The sequence below is a fragment of the Artemia franciscana genome, unplaced genomic scaffold (genome assembly GCF_032884065.1).
Source record: "Artemia franciscana unplaced genomic scaffold, ASM3288406v1 Scaffold_296, whole genome shotgun sequence".
NCBI classification, from domain to species: Eukaryota; Metazoa; Arthropoda; class Branchiopoda; order Anostraca; family Artemiidae; genus Artemia; species Artemia franciscana.
Window position 1 is genome coordinate 244,940 of NW_027063679.1, and position 14,896 is coordinate 259,835.

The window sequence follows — 14,896 nt, forward strand, 5'->3', positions numbered from 1 at the left end:
CTTTGTTGAGTGAAAAGTCCATTTATCCTCAGTTCGCTTTCCATGTAATATACATATACAAGAATTCCATGTACTGCTTGTAGTCAACTATTGCTCCAAGTTCGGCGTATGCGCCATACTTTGGTCACTCCTGGCTTACCCCAATCGTTTCAGGATACTAGAGCTTTAAACTATGAAGTCTTATGGGTAATCTTATTCATGGAATAACTAGCACGTACATACTTGAACGTTGCCACTGAGTGCCGAAGGTGAAGGAAATCGCCGATTTACTATGTCTATAGTGCCGTGGTGGGATGGACAGTCTGCGACAACAATTACAAGTAAGAGGAAGGTGGAAGTATTGGGTAGATTTGGGTGAAGGTTAGCCTAGATTTGAAGGATAATGGTGAGCCAAATTAGAAGCTGTGGTTAATATTGGCTTCTATAGAAGAAGATGAAGGCTACATTCTCTCGCTAAGACTTATGTTCCCTGTTAAACATGTGAGTTTGTGACAAGCCTACACCCTATTTCCAGACCCATCCTTTCACTTAGTTAAAATTATAAAACTGTTGAGAGTTTTTCTTGGTGAATAACCTAAACTTGTTTAAGAAATAGTAAATTTACTCTATTTTGTCATCCGTTCAACTTATCCACATCCCCCCCTCCAAAAAAAAGAAGAGAAAAATGTAACGTAAATTTGGAAAACGTAATCTTGCGAATGGATAAACCTGAATTTCTGCAATCGAATGTATAAAAAAAACGTCACCCTGCGTTGCAACATCAAAACTGCAGGACTGCCGACGAATAAGGTACCAAAAGCATTCGCAATGGATATAAACCTCAGGCCATTTGTCTTTTTAAGGTGTAGCTGGCCAACTTATGACAATATCGGTGACAAAATAACATATACGTTGATAAGGATGGTGCTGAAAGAATCCTATTCATATCCGGATTGATTGGTGACTGCTTCGGGATCACAAGTAGAGCCGTAAATTCCTTAAAATTTTTGGGGTCAAATGATTTGTCAACATGTAGGTGAAAAATATTTTCTAATTAATTTCAATGAAAGCACAAAAAATGTGTATTTAAGTGAAAATACTGCCGAAAAGATATTTATGTCGAAATCCAGGGGGCACAGACCCCCCCCCCCAACTGCCGTGAATAGTCTCAAGGCAAACTTCGTCTTGAAAAGGCAAATGAAAACAGGGTTTTATATACCTTACAGTACATGTTTGAACAGGATTTCTGAATGGGAACCTAGAATAGTATCCTTCTTCTGTTTTTCATATCTTTGAAGAGGAAAATTGTAATTTGGCTCAACATCAGGTGGTGGATTAAGTTTTTTTTTAATTTTGTTCTTATTAGGAGCTGGATCATGACCGGGTATATTCTTCGGGGGATCTACGCTTCCCGGGCCTTCCCAGTTATTAATTTAAACCGGTTATACAGCATTGCTGTGAGCGAATTATTCTGAAGTTTGATTTTTACTAATATTATTGAATGTGATTTAAAGTGGTTATGTTATCAGTGTGTATACTTAGTATTGTGTATTAAATTATTATAAATTCGTGCTAAAATTGAGCTTATGCCTGTTATCATCTGTAGCATTTTAAGTTGAAAACGGTTTATGTGAAATGATTGGAAAAACGCTTCAAGTCACTCAGTTAAATTTTTTCGTCATTTAACTGATAAAATGGATCTTGTAAATATTATTGTTTTATCTAGATTGAAATTAAATAAGCCTTGAAATAAAATCAAAATGGAGGATAGACCTTCCCCCTTCTGATCACGGGAATTACTTGATATAAATTTTTTTCTGATATAATCTTTCCACAAATCCTTATATTTAATGTAAACTAGTATTAATTAGAAGAAACTTGTTGGGATACTATTATTTTAAAGCTTATTAATAGATTGATTAAACTGAGGCCTTTTTTTACTAGCTTAGATGTGTAATGTGTTTATTTAATGTATTTTGGTATGTTACTTTTTTTTATCTATTTAATATACTTTAATGCAAATACTATCATTGAATTTGATATTGAATATTATTCAATATCAAATACTATCACTAAATATTTATCAGGACCTCTGTGCTCTGATCTCTTTTTTAATAAAAGAAGGTCAAACATGTGAGAGTTTTAGTTGACCTAACGAAAACGAGTAGTTGGAACTGTGACAATAAAGCATGGACGCCTTCCTCCCTCCTAAACGGACAAATTTAGGCTCCCCCCCAAAAAAAAATTCTGCCCTCTATCACGGCAAGGTAATCTGTGTGAATTTGTTTTATTTGTGTCAATTCTAGTAATTGTGAATAATGTCATAATATAAAAATAATAAAAGCGTATGAAAATGTAAAATATATATATATAATAAATATAAATTTAGATATAAAATATTTAAAATTCAATAAAAAATTAAAAATAAATATACAATATAAACATATATATATATATATATATATATATATATATATATATATATATATATATATATATATATATATATATATATATATATATATATATATATATATATATATATATATATATATATATATATATATATATATATATATATATATATATAAAACTAGCTGTTTATCACCTGATTTAAAATAGAAAAAGTATAAACTCAAACTTGATTAGACTCATTTAAACTTGATTGCTGTAGAAATAAAGTTGAAGAAATTCTTATTAGACTCTCCAATCGTAAGGATTTCAAGTGAGTCAAGTGTAGTGACTATGCGCGATTTGGTGTTTTGCTATTTATCTGAATTTTATGTATATCTTATTCATAACTAAGAAATTCTTATGTTTTGAAAGATTCGACTGTCAGATAGAAAAAATAAAATCCGACGGACAGTCGGATCTATGCTTGAATGGGTAAAGTATAATTAGAAGCCTCCAATAGTAGAATCTGACAGAAATATTATTCAGCGCTCATCCTCATGAATCAGAATGTTTTATTGAGAAATCCCCTACCATGGATTCTATTTTACTAGTAAGGTAAAATCACGGCTATCTGGCTGTACTTGCGTACTAGATTGTGTTAATTTCGCTCTTGGTCTATAAGTTGTAACCAATCCAGAGGCGTGTTCCAAAAGTCAATTATCATTCATTATTTGCTTTTGTCTTCAGCCTAAAATTGGAGATGAACAGTAAATTGAGACCCTAAAAGGCCAATACAAGGGGCGTATCTGTTGGGTGGGGTTACTCGATTTTAGCCCACCCTTATCTAAGTATTTCTCTGACTTGTAAATTTCATATAAAGGAAATTCCCTCCCCCCCCTCCCCCCAAAAAAAATTCTTCGACATCCTCTTCTTGCACAACTATTCTGTTGGTAAACCCCACTTTCCGAGCAAACATCCTGGGTAAGGATATTATCCCTGGATAATATCCCTGGGTCCTACAAATTGCTTGTAAATTTGACAAATTATTGCTATTAATGATAATTGTGTTTTGGAACGCTCCCTCGGAGAATAGCCCACTTTTAGGATAGTAGAAAGAGCATCGTACCTTGATGAAGATTCGGCTGTACTAACTTGCTCGTTTTGCCTACGTTGGAAGTTCCGAGTTTTTTGCTTTGTGAGTGATTTTTGGGGATGTCTTTTGTAAGCTTGTCCGAATGTCTATGTAAGTACCTCTCTTTATATTTCTTTATTGAATTTAATTTTTTCATATTTTATTTTGTTTACTAGATTACACCGTAAAACAAAACTCAATTTTTGGCTAAATAATTTAAATACAGAATTTCAATAGAATTTGGTTCGCCAGATTTTAAAATACAACCAGTATATCATGAACAATTTTTGTCCAAACATTTTTGAATTTTTTTTCTGAAAGATGTGGACATGTTTTTACGACCATAATTTTCTACCAAGGTAATAAATTTTCTACTAAGGTACTAATATTTTCTTTGTAAGTGTTCGAATCCTAGTGTACCCAATTATTTAGTTTGGGACGGAGGGTCAGTGGCGTGACTCTGTAAGCTCAGCCGGAGTCGACCCAGCTCTAAATGGGTACCTGGAAAAATATGGGGAAGATAAACAGGAAAGGGTGTGCGAAATCACAGGATGGTTGGCCCCCAACCCCCCATTGCACTTCCTGGCTGAAGGGCCAAGAAACGGAGATCAGCACCGCCGGTAGGGACTGTAAAGTCTAATGCCGTATTATTTACCTTTTACCATATTAAAAAAAATTATTTATTTAAATATTTGCGGTGTTAAAACTGAATAAAAAATCATTTTGCAGAAATGGTGTCTGCTAGATTAAAATCTGGCTGTATTTTTGGATTCAGTATTAAAATTTGCGTCAGGAAATTACCCACTGGTGATTGCCTTGACTTAAGCCTTCTATTGGGCATTTCCCTGCATTGAATGCTGCTAGTTCTGGCGCATAGCTAACCTTGATATTATCGAGCTTAAGTATTTTTTAAGAAAATATGGGGGTCTGGTGAAAAAACTAAATTTTTCTAATCGATCAAATCTAAACATTTGTAAAATTATCAAACGCATAAATTTTTGGGTGGAGGAATTAAAAAATGATCCTCAAAAATTGCGGGTGTCTTTTAACTTCTGAAATTACAATTTCTTAAGGATTTTTTTTTTCCTTGAATGATATTTCAGTTAAAGATTCCAATGAAAATGAAGAAATAAATGAAAAAATTGCAAATGTAAATTTCATTAGGGCAAAGATAATTACTGAAGCTGCTATATTTAAAAAAAAAAAAAAACTTAAAAAGCAGAAAGGAAATAATGTAAAAAAAAAATTACAAAAACGTAGTATTTTCATTTGTTTCTTTAAACTACTTAAATTGGACAAAAATTTTATGTCTATTTAAATTTGTTGAATAGTTACTATATAAAAAATAAATGAAGATAAAATATCGAATAAATTTTATTTTTAAGTTAAAATTTTGAATAAGCTTAAATTGTAATAGATACGATAAAATGAAATAAAAAGAGCTAGACTATCTTGCTTACAGGGTTAGTGTTATTGTTTGTGGTTTGCACTGCTTGTGTTATTTTATTTATTTTGCATGCTATATATGGTATGTGCACGAAATGTTAATTGACCGCACTAATTAATGAGACTCATATTCGAATAGTTTTTAATATTACTCATATTTAAAACTATTCTTATGGTGTGCTCTACTTTTCTTTTTGTACCTGATCATTTTAGTTTGTACTTTTTTAGATTTTATTTTTAATATTTTCCTTTTAATAATTTTCTAGAGCCGTATTTCTTTTTATTTATTATTTTAGTGCATAAAAAACACTAAAAAAATAAAACATAAAATTATGGTGGATCCAGGAGGGAGGGGGACTCGCGCCTAACCTAACCTTGTATGCCGGAAATAATTCTCGTCTTTAAGACGGAATTTTTTTGGTGTTATTTCAACTTGCCTGGTTCATTTTTTAATGCACAAAGAAAAAATATTCACATAAATGTAATTGAATTAATTAATTGGTATAATTTGGATCGAGTAAAAAGTATATTGTTTGCCGACGAAAGGACAACCATCTACAAATGAATGAATGAAACTTCATTAACCCAATAAACACACAATGGTGTCAAAATGGAACATACAAGGGGAAAAAAGAAGGAAACAACTTCAATAGGACAAACTTTTATTAAAAGGCACTAAATAAACAATTGGAAGTAGCCAAATTCTATTCAAAGCGTAACTTACACTCCCCAATAACAGCAAAAGGATCGACAAGACCATATACAGGAACGATTTGCCGATTTTTGGCCCACAGAGGTACACTCAGTAGGACAATTAACCGACATGCTCCTTTATCTGACTTACTAAAAACATCCCAAAAAGGTGACAAAGCTACCAAATGTGGCACAGAAAACGTGTTTTAAATATAATATATCAACATCTAGTTTACGTTATCGTAAACGAATCTAAAAATTTAATCAGATAATTTTTTCCGTCATTGGACATACGAGCTATGAACTACAACGAGCTTTAAGAAACCGTTCTTTGTGTGTTAATCGCAACGGAATTTAATCGGAATCGAAATAATTAACGCTATTCGTAATCTTTATTCAGTTATGAGCTATAAAAAATCGTTAATTACCAAAATGTAAATTTTAGACAGAATTTTTATTTTATTGAAGAAACGCTGGTGACTTATAGATGCCATCTCAGCAAGGGAGCAGTCTTATTCTGTTTTTTAGTCTTTTCTTATGATAATATCCTGTAGACGAGGGTTCGAGTCCTGGAGGTTCTGATTATTTTTTAGTCTTTTCTAATGATAATGTCTTATAGACGAGGGTTCGTCCTTGAGTTTCTGATTATTTGCTTTGGGAAGGGTGAGTTTTTGACTCTGCTTGCTTAGCCAGGGTTAACCCAGCTCCAAATGGGTACCTGGAGAAACCTAGGGAAGGTAAACAGCAAGGGAGTGCGAAAGCAAAGGATGACCCCCCCCTTTTTTTTTTACTTCACTACTGAAAGGCCAAGAAACGGTGTGGAGAAGCCAGGATTTAATTTCCCAATAAAAGAAAATAATGCACTGAAAAAAAGGTGATCTATTGAAAAGAAAATTCTCAAAAAAAATAGTAAATGATAAAAGAAAGAACAACCTAGGAACATACCTATCTGGCTTCGGTGACAGATATTTTTTGTGCCGTTTCTGAACTATGTTTGAAATTTGTCTTTGTTTCCTTTCTCAAACGCAATCTGTCAAAATTATGATGTACATTGAACATATTTCCATTTAATGCGTATTTTGTTTTTCCGAAATAAATGTCTTATCTTACATTACTTTTAGTTTGCCCTCATTTGCGCAAAAAAATCTCAGATCTGAGAAAACCTCAATTTCAGAAAAATCTTCACTGCCATCTACTACAAAAATTTTGAACTTAAAATTCTCACAGAAAGGAAGAATATTTTCAAAACTAACTGAAAAGGTATCTCCTACCCGAGAATGTGTGATAATTCTATACCTATTATTTCATTATGTATTATAAGTAAGACTCAAATTTATCAAAATTAAATTCTACTCAGTTTTGTCAATTAAATCCAAGATTCATTTTTTTATTTTTGGACAATTTTATATCTGGTTATTGTTAATGCTTACAAGAAAAGTCTACAGAAAGATATTTTTATTTTTCAGCTGAAACTATTCTTAATTTTTAAAAAGGGTGAAAGGATGACTCTGGAAGAATTAATTTTCTATCAATCGAATTACCAAAATATCAAGTATCTCTATAAAAGCAATTACTGAAAATAGTTATTCCTAAGATTGTCCGTTAGGTTTTTTTTTACTTTCATTTGAAAGTACTTTTTGATATTTTCACTGGAAAACTAAAAAAAAACCATCGATATTGCCCCCCCCCAATTTTGAAACAATAGAGTCCGCCCAGCCCCTTTAATTTTGTGAATTAATGCCATGGCTCATTTTAGCCCTTGAATTGGAATCCATTTGTCAGTGTTGCCTAATGATTTTTGATAAAGATTGGTATCCTATAATGCGTCAACTTACATCAATCAAGAGTTGCTTTAGCACAAAAGTAATGTAAAATAACTACTACCAGCGTGTATTTTAATATCCTACTTTTGACAAAATAATTGACTACTGTAACCCTAAAAAAGGTATATGTTGCTTTGTCTATTTGGAATAAAAGTAATTAATGCATAAACAAAAATATAACAGTCATTCATAGTAACGTTAAGCATGGGATCTCAAGTCTGATGTTGGTTAGACATTGGCTTTAAAGAATTATGCATGTCTATTAGGATGATTTTCTTAGTTATTCCTTGTTCAAGTTTGGATTTGGATAAGAAATGAGGAACTAATAATTAATTAATGAATTCGATGAGTTGGAAGACTTACAAGAAATGTGTGGCGAAGTTGAACGTAGTATAAGAGCGACATAGAACGTTATTACACACAATCCCATATTGCCGCTTCTATTTCTAAAATATACTGTCGTTAAATATTTTTTTTTATTTCAGTATTTCCGCTTTTACTGTGCTTTTCTTTTTTGTTTTTTTTTCTTTTTCTCTTTGTTTCCTTCTGAATGTCAAGTGGTTCCCATAATCCTTAACTTTCTATTTTTTAAGAATATATTTTCTATTAATTTTTTCTTTCTCATTTTTGTCTTCACAATGAATCGTAAACGAAAATTGTTTTTGCTGCATCTTAAAGATCTCGAAAAAAATTGTACCAATGATGGTCTTTAATTCCAGTTGTATAGCCAGAATTATACATAATTCTAGCAAATAATACATTTGTTAAATTTACTTCATATATCTTATGTATTTAATTGAATATGTTTAAATTTTACCAGAAATTTTCAAATTCATATTCTTAAATGTTCACTAGAAGAACAAACATGCATGATGTATAGATAATAAAGAAAGGGGAACCGAAGCAAATTGAATATTCGCTAACGAAAAGATGTTTATTTTCATGGGTGACGTGAATTCAGACCGATTTCAGCTCCTGTCGGCGACTAACTTAAATTACGCTCAGATAGAATCTTGCTCAGGTTCAGTTCTTGGATCGAGTCGCGAAGTTCAACATTGCTAAATTTGCAAACAGCCAGTTTCAAGATTCTAGCCTATATGATTTAAATTTCTAAGAGTTGAGAGTTGTCAAAATTCATGGACTAACCGCCGGCTTAATAAACCATTTGACATTCAGATGCAATTTGGTCACAGACTTATTTTGTTTTTGCGCTTTAACTTGTTTGTTTGTAGTTGATCAAGTTTCTTCTGTATATCCATGCACACAATGTGACAAGAGGTATAGACGGAGAGACTCCTTGGCAAGGCATGCAAAGTATGAATGTGGTGGGCGACGATTATTTGCTTGTGAGTTTTGCGGTCGGTCGTTTACACAAAGGACGAATGTAAAGAAGCACGTGTTTGCTATTCACTTAGCGAAATCTGCTGGAGGAAGTCAGGTAAGAAGGACGATTTTTTAAAATATAAAGAATTTAGCTACACCTTCCATATTGCCTTTCTGTGACCATATATGGTCACAAAAATGTAGATTACGCTTAGCTCTAGATAAAAGCGAAATTGTTTCGCTGAAAAAGCGTGATTGTTTTTCACAAAGAGGAAATCGTAAGTTCCTTTCGCTCTAAAATATATGACCAACCGATTTTTGCGGAAATACAGTTAGACCACCTTGGGGTCATATTATACTTTTAGATAAGCGGGAAAGCTCCCTATAAAAAAGAATTTATCAAAGCCATAGCTTCCTTTATCGAATTCCAACGATGGATGGGGAGGAACCAGGGTTTAGCTCCAAATAAAACTATTTATCTATGTAAGACTATAGTCAAACTGCATTTGTCATATGGAGCAGTGGAATAGGTCTATTCTAGTTAGATTAAAAGCCACATTACCCCTCTAATAAGGGTTGGGAGGCTGACGTGGCTAATGATTATCTCAGCATACCATCGTGTAGTCAAGACATCCCTGTAGCTAATACAGGGATATCGACCCGTAGAAAATTTCAGGTTGTAGGTTGTAGGTTATCAGGTTGTAAATGTCAGGTTGTAGGTTATTGGTCAATGGACAAATAGGCAGCAATTTCAAAGTGTTAAAATCGAGAACCGTTTTGGTATTTGCAACTCAATGATGCTTAGAAGTATGCAGCTGCTAATGCCTAAGGATAATATCATCCGTGTTAAATTGCCCGAGACGCAACTGTAGATTGCCTTAAAGGATAGGAGAGAAGTTGGGCAGGAGCTAGAGCTGCTCCATGAAAGTAACAATATAATTTGCTTTAATAATAATAATAATAATAATTTATTCCAGAAAAGGCCCGTGGGCCATAGGAAATTTACACAACAAATTAACTAAATTAAATTAATACTACTTAAAGAAAACGCTCCCGATGTGCCGCTGCAATCCTTAGAAATCTTGCTATCCTTTTAATACTCAGGAAATTGGTCTCTTTCATTCTATCTACCATCCATATCACCATCCTATCTACATATAGCACAGGATTTCGAAGAAAAATCAGAAAACGATTAGTAATAGACACCTATTAGGAAGTAAAAGAGGGGAACATAGTGATACTGAGGCTTTCACTCCCCTCCCCATGTAAAATAAACTATGTAAATTATGCCTCAAGGGGTTATATCCTTATAACCTACGGTACACCGTCCCGGAGAAGAAGAAATTTGTCTTTTGGAATTCCCTTTTGATATCCCTACTCAATCGCTGGGGTGTCCCTCTCATGAAATTGAAATGGTAACTTTTATCTATACTCAAGAATCCCATGGATATCTAATGTCATAAGATGAATTCCTCAAAATAGGTGGCGAATTTCTCCTAAAACAAAAATCTTATCAAAACCTTCTAAAATCTAGGTTGGGAGATAAATTTAGGCCAATAAAATTCGAAGAAACTTACTATTTGTCTTCTTGTACGTAGAGAAATGAACTAACAAAAATAAAATGAAAAAAAAAGAAAGACAAAGAACACGCTGTATCTCTGCGGTTCTGGTCCTTTGATATCCTGATGTACCATGACAATTCTGACCAAGGTCTAACCTACGCAGCTTATGAGAATCGACGATTCAAGCTAAATGGCATTTGGCAACCCTGCTTTCCGATTGTCCAGACTTACGAATAAGTTACTGTCTGTCTGAATTTTGTGTTTGTCTTAATTAGAAGTTTTTTCTTTACGTAAAAGATTATCGTGGAAAAAGGCATAGAAAGACTTATTAACGAATGAAAAGGCCATTCAGGTAATAATTAAGGTCAGGGGTAAAAAGACAGTTGTGGAATAAGCTATGAATAGGATATTTGTGGGTTAATCAGGGTCAAGGGCCCAACATCTTTCCCCTAAGATAAATGGCCGTAACCTGCCACCACGGTTCTGTATCTCAAAGGCTAATACAACAGCAAACAAAAACACAAAACAGAAAAACACTATCTCCAAAATCTTGAATAAACCTTCCAATCTTCCACTCGTCAATGTCTTGCTGTGGCTACGAATAAGCTAGGCCCAGGATCCACTGCCATACAATGTGTTTGTAGAACAATCGGTGGCATTTGCTTTATAGCCATCTCAAAGAGGCATGGGACTTTGAAGAAGGGAATCCGTAAGAATCGCGCCGATTTAATGATGAAACTGACGGGCTTTGCCCGAGGGGATGCCCAAATATACCCAAAAACTTACCATCAAAATGAAAAAAAAACAAAAAAACAAGAAATAGCAAATTTTATTGGTTCTAGGTTAGGACCTTTTAGGGCCTTGTAGCACGATTAAATAAGAAACTATTTCGCCCTTTGGAATTTACTTTTGAGAAAAACGAAAAACAGAGTTCGGGTATGTGAAACTATATCAGGTGGCTAGAGGAACTGGCTCCACTAACATCTAAGGAGATTCGACACCATTAAGAATCATCCTATCTTGTCTGTTATTGACGTTTTTAGTTTGTCTGGCTAAACTATTTCAAGCTGATTGGGTGGTCTTGTCATAGCTTGTAGAGCTTGGATAAGCGATCCGAGTAAACGGCAGAAAACTAGAAACCGACATCTACTTTGCTTGAAATCTTCAAGAAACCTTGTAACTTCTCTTGTTTTGTGCTGGAGATAGAGATATTCAGTTTTAATGAAACTTATATTAATAGGATGTGTGAATTTTGTTGAATTAAACGGAGCAAAATTGTCTTTTAAATTTCAGGAAAGGATAGTCCCTAAAAAATTCGTGCATAACTGCTTAGAAAATGCCAAAAATCATCTGAATTTTTTTTTTTTTAAGTCAGTTTCGTAACTCTGTGAGTTTGGTTTGGTGCAACCCGTTTTCATTGGAAAAGTTTGTCGACACGATCCCATTGTTTTTCAGTCAAATTTCATAGTCAAACGACAAGTTCTTGATAAGTTTTAGTGATAATTATTCCTCTGGGAGAATTTGCCTAATGGACCGTATGTCTTTGGGACTGGCTGCTGAATTAAAACTTGCAAATTCGTGTTTAAAGTATCGAATCCCTTCAATCTCCATCAGTTAAAAAACGTTCACATCTGAATATTAACAAAACTTGACCTATAGCCGAGCTTAAAAGTACTCATGGCTAAAGACACAATGTTTGGTGGTAAGGATTGGGGTACAGACGAATGGTTACAATTCTGAGAGATAAATAAATAACATTCTTCTGGGTCCCACTCCATGGGATAGTCGAATGAGGAACAAGTTTTGATACCAACACAGGGTAAGAAGGGGGCATGGAGCTTCAGGGTAAAGGTTTAGAAAAATAGGTAGTGACTGGCAATGGGACGAAATATTCCCATGGACCATAATTAGATAAGGTTATATATTCATAAGGGTATCACAACTGTCGAGGTAAGGCCACTGTCAGCTGTTGCTTGAACGGTCTGGCTATAATCCCTGACCTCCTGCAGGGTCACTCGTCCCTCCATCAGTTGGGACCAAATGTCTAAGAAAGTCCGCAGGACAGGCCTCAGCTCCTTCCGAGGTTTTCCCGATCCAACCACTACCTTTCCAAAGCCTGCTGTAGTCCTGTAATTTTTAGCTCCAGATTATCTCTGTTTTACGCCAAGACGACAGAGAACTCCTCTATACCCTTTGAGTTCTCTCTTTTTGCAGTTGTGGACTAACTCAACTGACTCCCGTAAAGTTTTCTTGTCCTCCCGTGCAGACTGGATTTCCAAATTATGTCTCTTTTTCCTTTTTCTCTTCGTCATCAAATGGAAACTAGAATCTACTATCTGCTCTTCCCGACTGAATTTTTAGATTGTAGTTTTGTTTTGCAGATCTTTTCTTTCCTTTAGATTATCTTTACTTTTGCCAACGGGAATAACAGATCGTCACTGAATTGGAAATCAATTCTCACTTTGGGTTTTTCGTATTGAACTCTAATTTCTTGGACTTAACGAAGAAAAGCACGCACTTTAAACTTGTGTTTATCCTTCCCTATTACAGAGTGCTTCATCTTGGTAATATAAGGTTCCAAGTTTTTTCAACCTCGGTATTGTCATTGCCATAAGACATTGTCATGCAACAGTACAACACTTTCGAAGTAATCTTCTGTGTTTGCTTCGAACAGTAGGTTTTAGCTTGTCAATAAGCTTCTCATTGTTACGTCTTATTTGTTGCTGCCGCTCGTCTATTCACTGTTATTGTTATTTCTATCTGCTGATAAGACCCTTGTACTGGACCTTCTGTTTCCCAGTGAATAGTGTCAGTTTTCCTGTGGAAGTTGGGCTCAGGACTTCCCTTGCTGAGTTATTCGGTGGATGTTTTCCTTTCACACTCTGCTGTTTGCTCTCTGGCTCGTAATGATGATGATTTGGTTTGACAAGCTGTCATCTTTGTTACGATTATTTCGACACTTTGTTACGACACTTTCGAAGTAATCTTCTGTTTTTGCTTCGAACAGTAGGTTTTAGCTTGTCAATAAGCTTCTTATTGTTACGTCTTATTTATTGCTGGCGCTCGTCTATTCACTGTTATTGTTATTTCTATCTGCTGATAAGACCCTTGTGCTGGACCTTCTGTTTCCCAGTGAATAGTATCAGTTTTCCTGTGGAAGTTGGGCTCAGGACTTCCCTTGCTGAGATATTCGGTGGATGTTTTCCTTTCACACTCTGCTGTTTGCTCTCTGGCTCGTAATGATGATGATTCGGTTTGACAAGCTGTCATCTTTGTTACGATTATTTCGACACTTTGTTACGACACTTTCGAAGTAATCTTCTGTGTTTGCTTCGAACAGTAGGTTTTAGCTTGTCAATAAGCTTCTCATTGTTACGTCTTATTTATTGCTGCCGCTCGTCTATTCACTGTTATTGTTATTTCTATCTGCTGATAAGACCCTTGTGCTGGACCTTCTGTTTCCCAGTGAATAGTATCAGTTTTCCTGTGGAAGTTGGGCTCAGGACTTCCCTTGCTGAGATATTCGGTGGATGTTTTCCTTTCACACTCTGCTGTTTGCTCTCTGGCTCGTAATGATGATGATTCGGTTTGACAAGCTGTCATCTTTGTTACGACTATTTCGACACTTTGTTACGACACTTTCGAAGTAATCTCCTGTGTTTGCTTCGAACAGTAGGTTTTAGCTTGTCAATAAGCTTCTCATTGTTACGTCTTATTTATTGCTGCCGCTCGTCTATTCACTGTTATTGTTATTTCTATCTGCTGATAAGACCCTTGTGCTGGACCTTCTGTTTCCCAGTGAATAGTGTCAGTTTTCCTGTGGAAGTTGGGCTCAGGACTTCCCTTGCTGAGTTATTCGGTGGATGTTTTCCTTTCACACTCTGCTGTTTGCTCTCTGGCTCGTAATGATGATGATTCGGTTTGACAAGCTGTCATCTTTGCTACCATTATTTTGCATTTGTTTAAACTTGTTTGTTTATGAAACACTCTTGCTTGTTTTTGGAATCCATGTCTACCAGATCTTGTACCCCGTCTTGTACAGACTTTAGGAAACCCAAATCTACTGTGAATGATTTGTTAGGAAGAACCATGAATAATTTGTACGGGATGTGCCAGCCACTTCATCAGGATTAACTCGGGTTTGTAGTAGATCCGTGTCAAATGGAAGATAATGTTTTATTCATCCGGAACTTCAGATATTAACATTTGCAAAATTTGGGACCGGGTAGAAAGTCATAGTTTAAAAGAAGGGTTCATTTCAATATTTTGATGCAACCATTAAACCTTCATCACATAGGAGCTTTTAGTGAAAACAAACGCAAATAAACACTAAAACGAAGGTTTCTCCACCTCAAAGTTGTTTGAACATGCGACATTTCTATAATTTTTCGTTAAAATAAATTTTCATCAGCTGGGTAACTAATCACTAATCACTAAACTACCCCTGAGGTAACTCACTGAATTCCGTAAATGGCACTTAAAGCTGAATTTTTTGTAACACGTTGAAGTTTAACGTGGAGTGAGAACGTTCCAGACTAAATGGA

The 14,896-nt window shown here is 34.7% G+C and overlaps 1 protein-coding gene across 4 annotated transcripts in view; it reads left to right on the forward strand.

The window, feature by feature from the left end:
• The window catches only part of LOC136043087 (longitudinals lacking protein, isoforms F/I/K/T-like), a 58,850-nt gene that overhangs the window by 24,876 nt on the left and 19,078 nt on the right, over positions 1 to 14,896 (forward strand). Inside the window, exon 5 of one of the 4 annotated variants that reach the window (XM_065728016.1) lies at positions 8,700 to 8,905. The exons of the other annotated variants lie outside the window; for them this stretch is intronic. Within the exon in view, the coding sequence (XP_065584088.1) occupies positions 8,700 to 8,905 (206 nt within the window). The remainder of the gene's footprint in view (positions 1 to 8,699; positions 8,906 to 14,896) is intronic. 4 annotated transcript variants of the gene reach the window in all.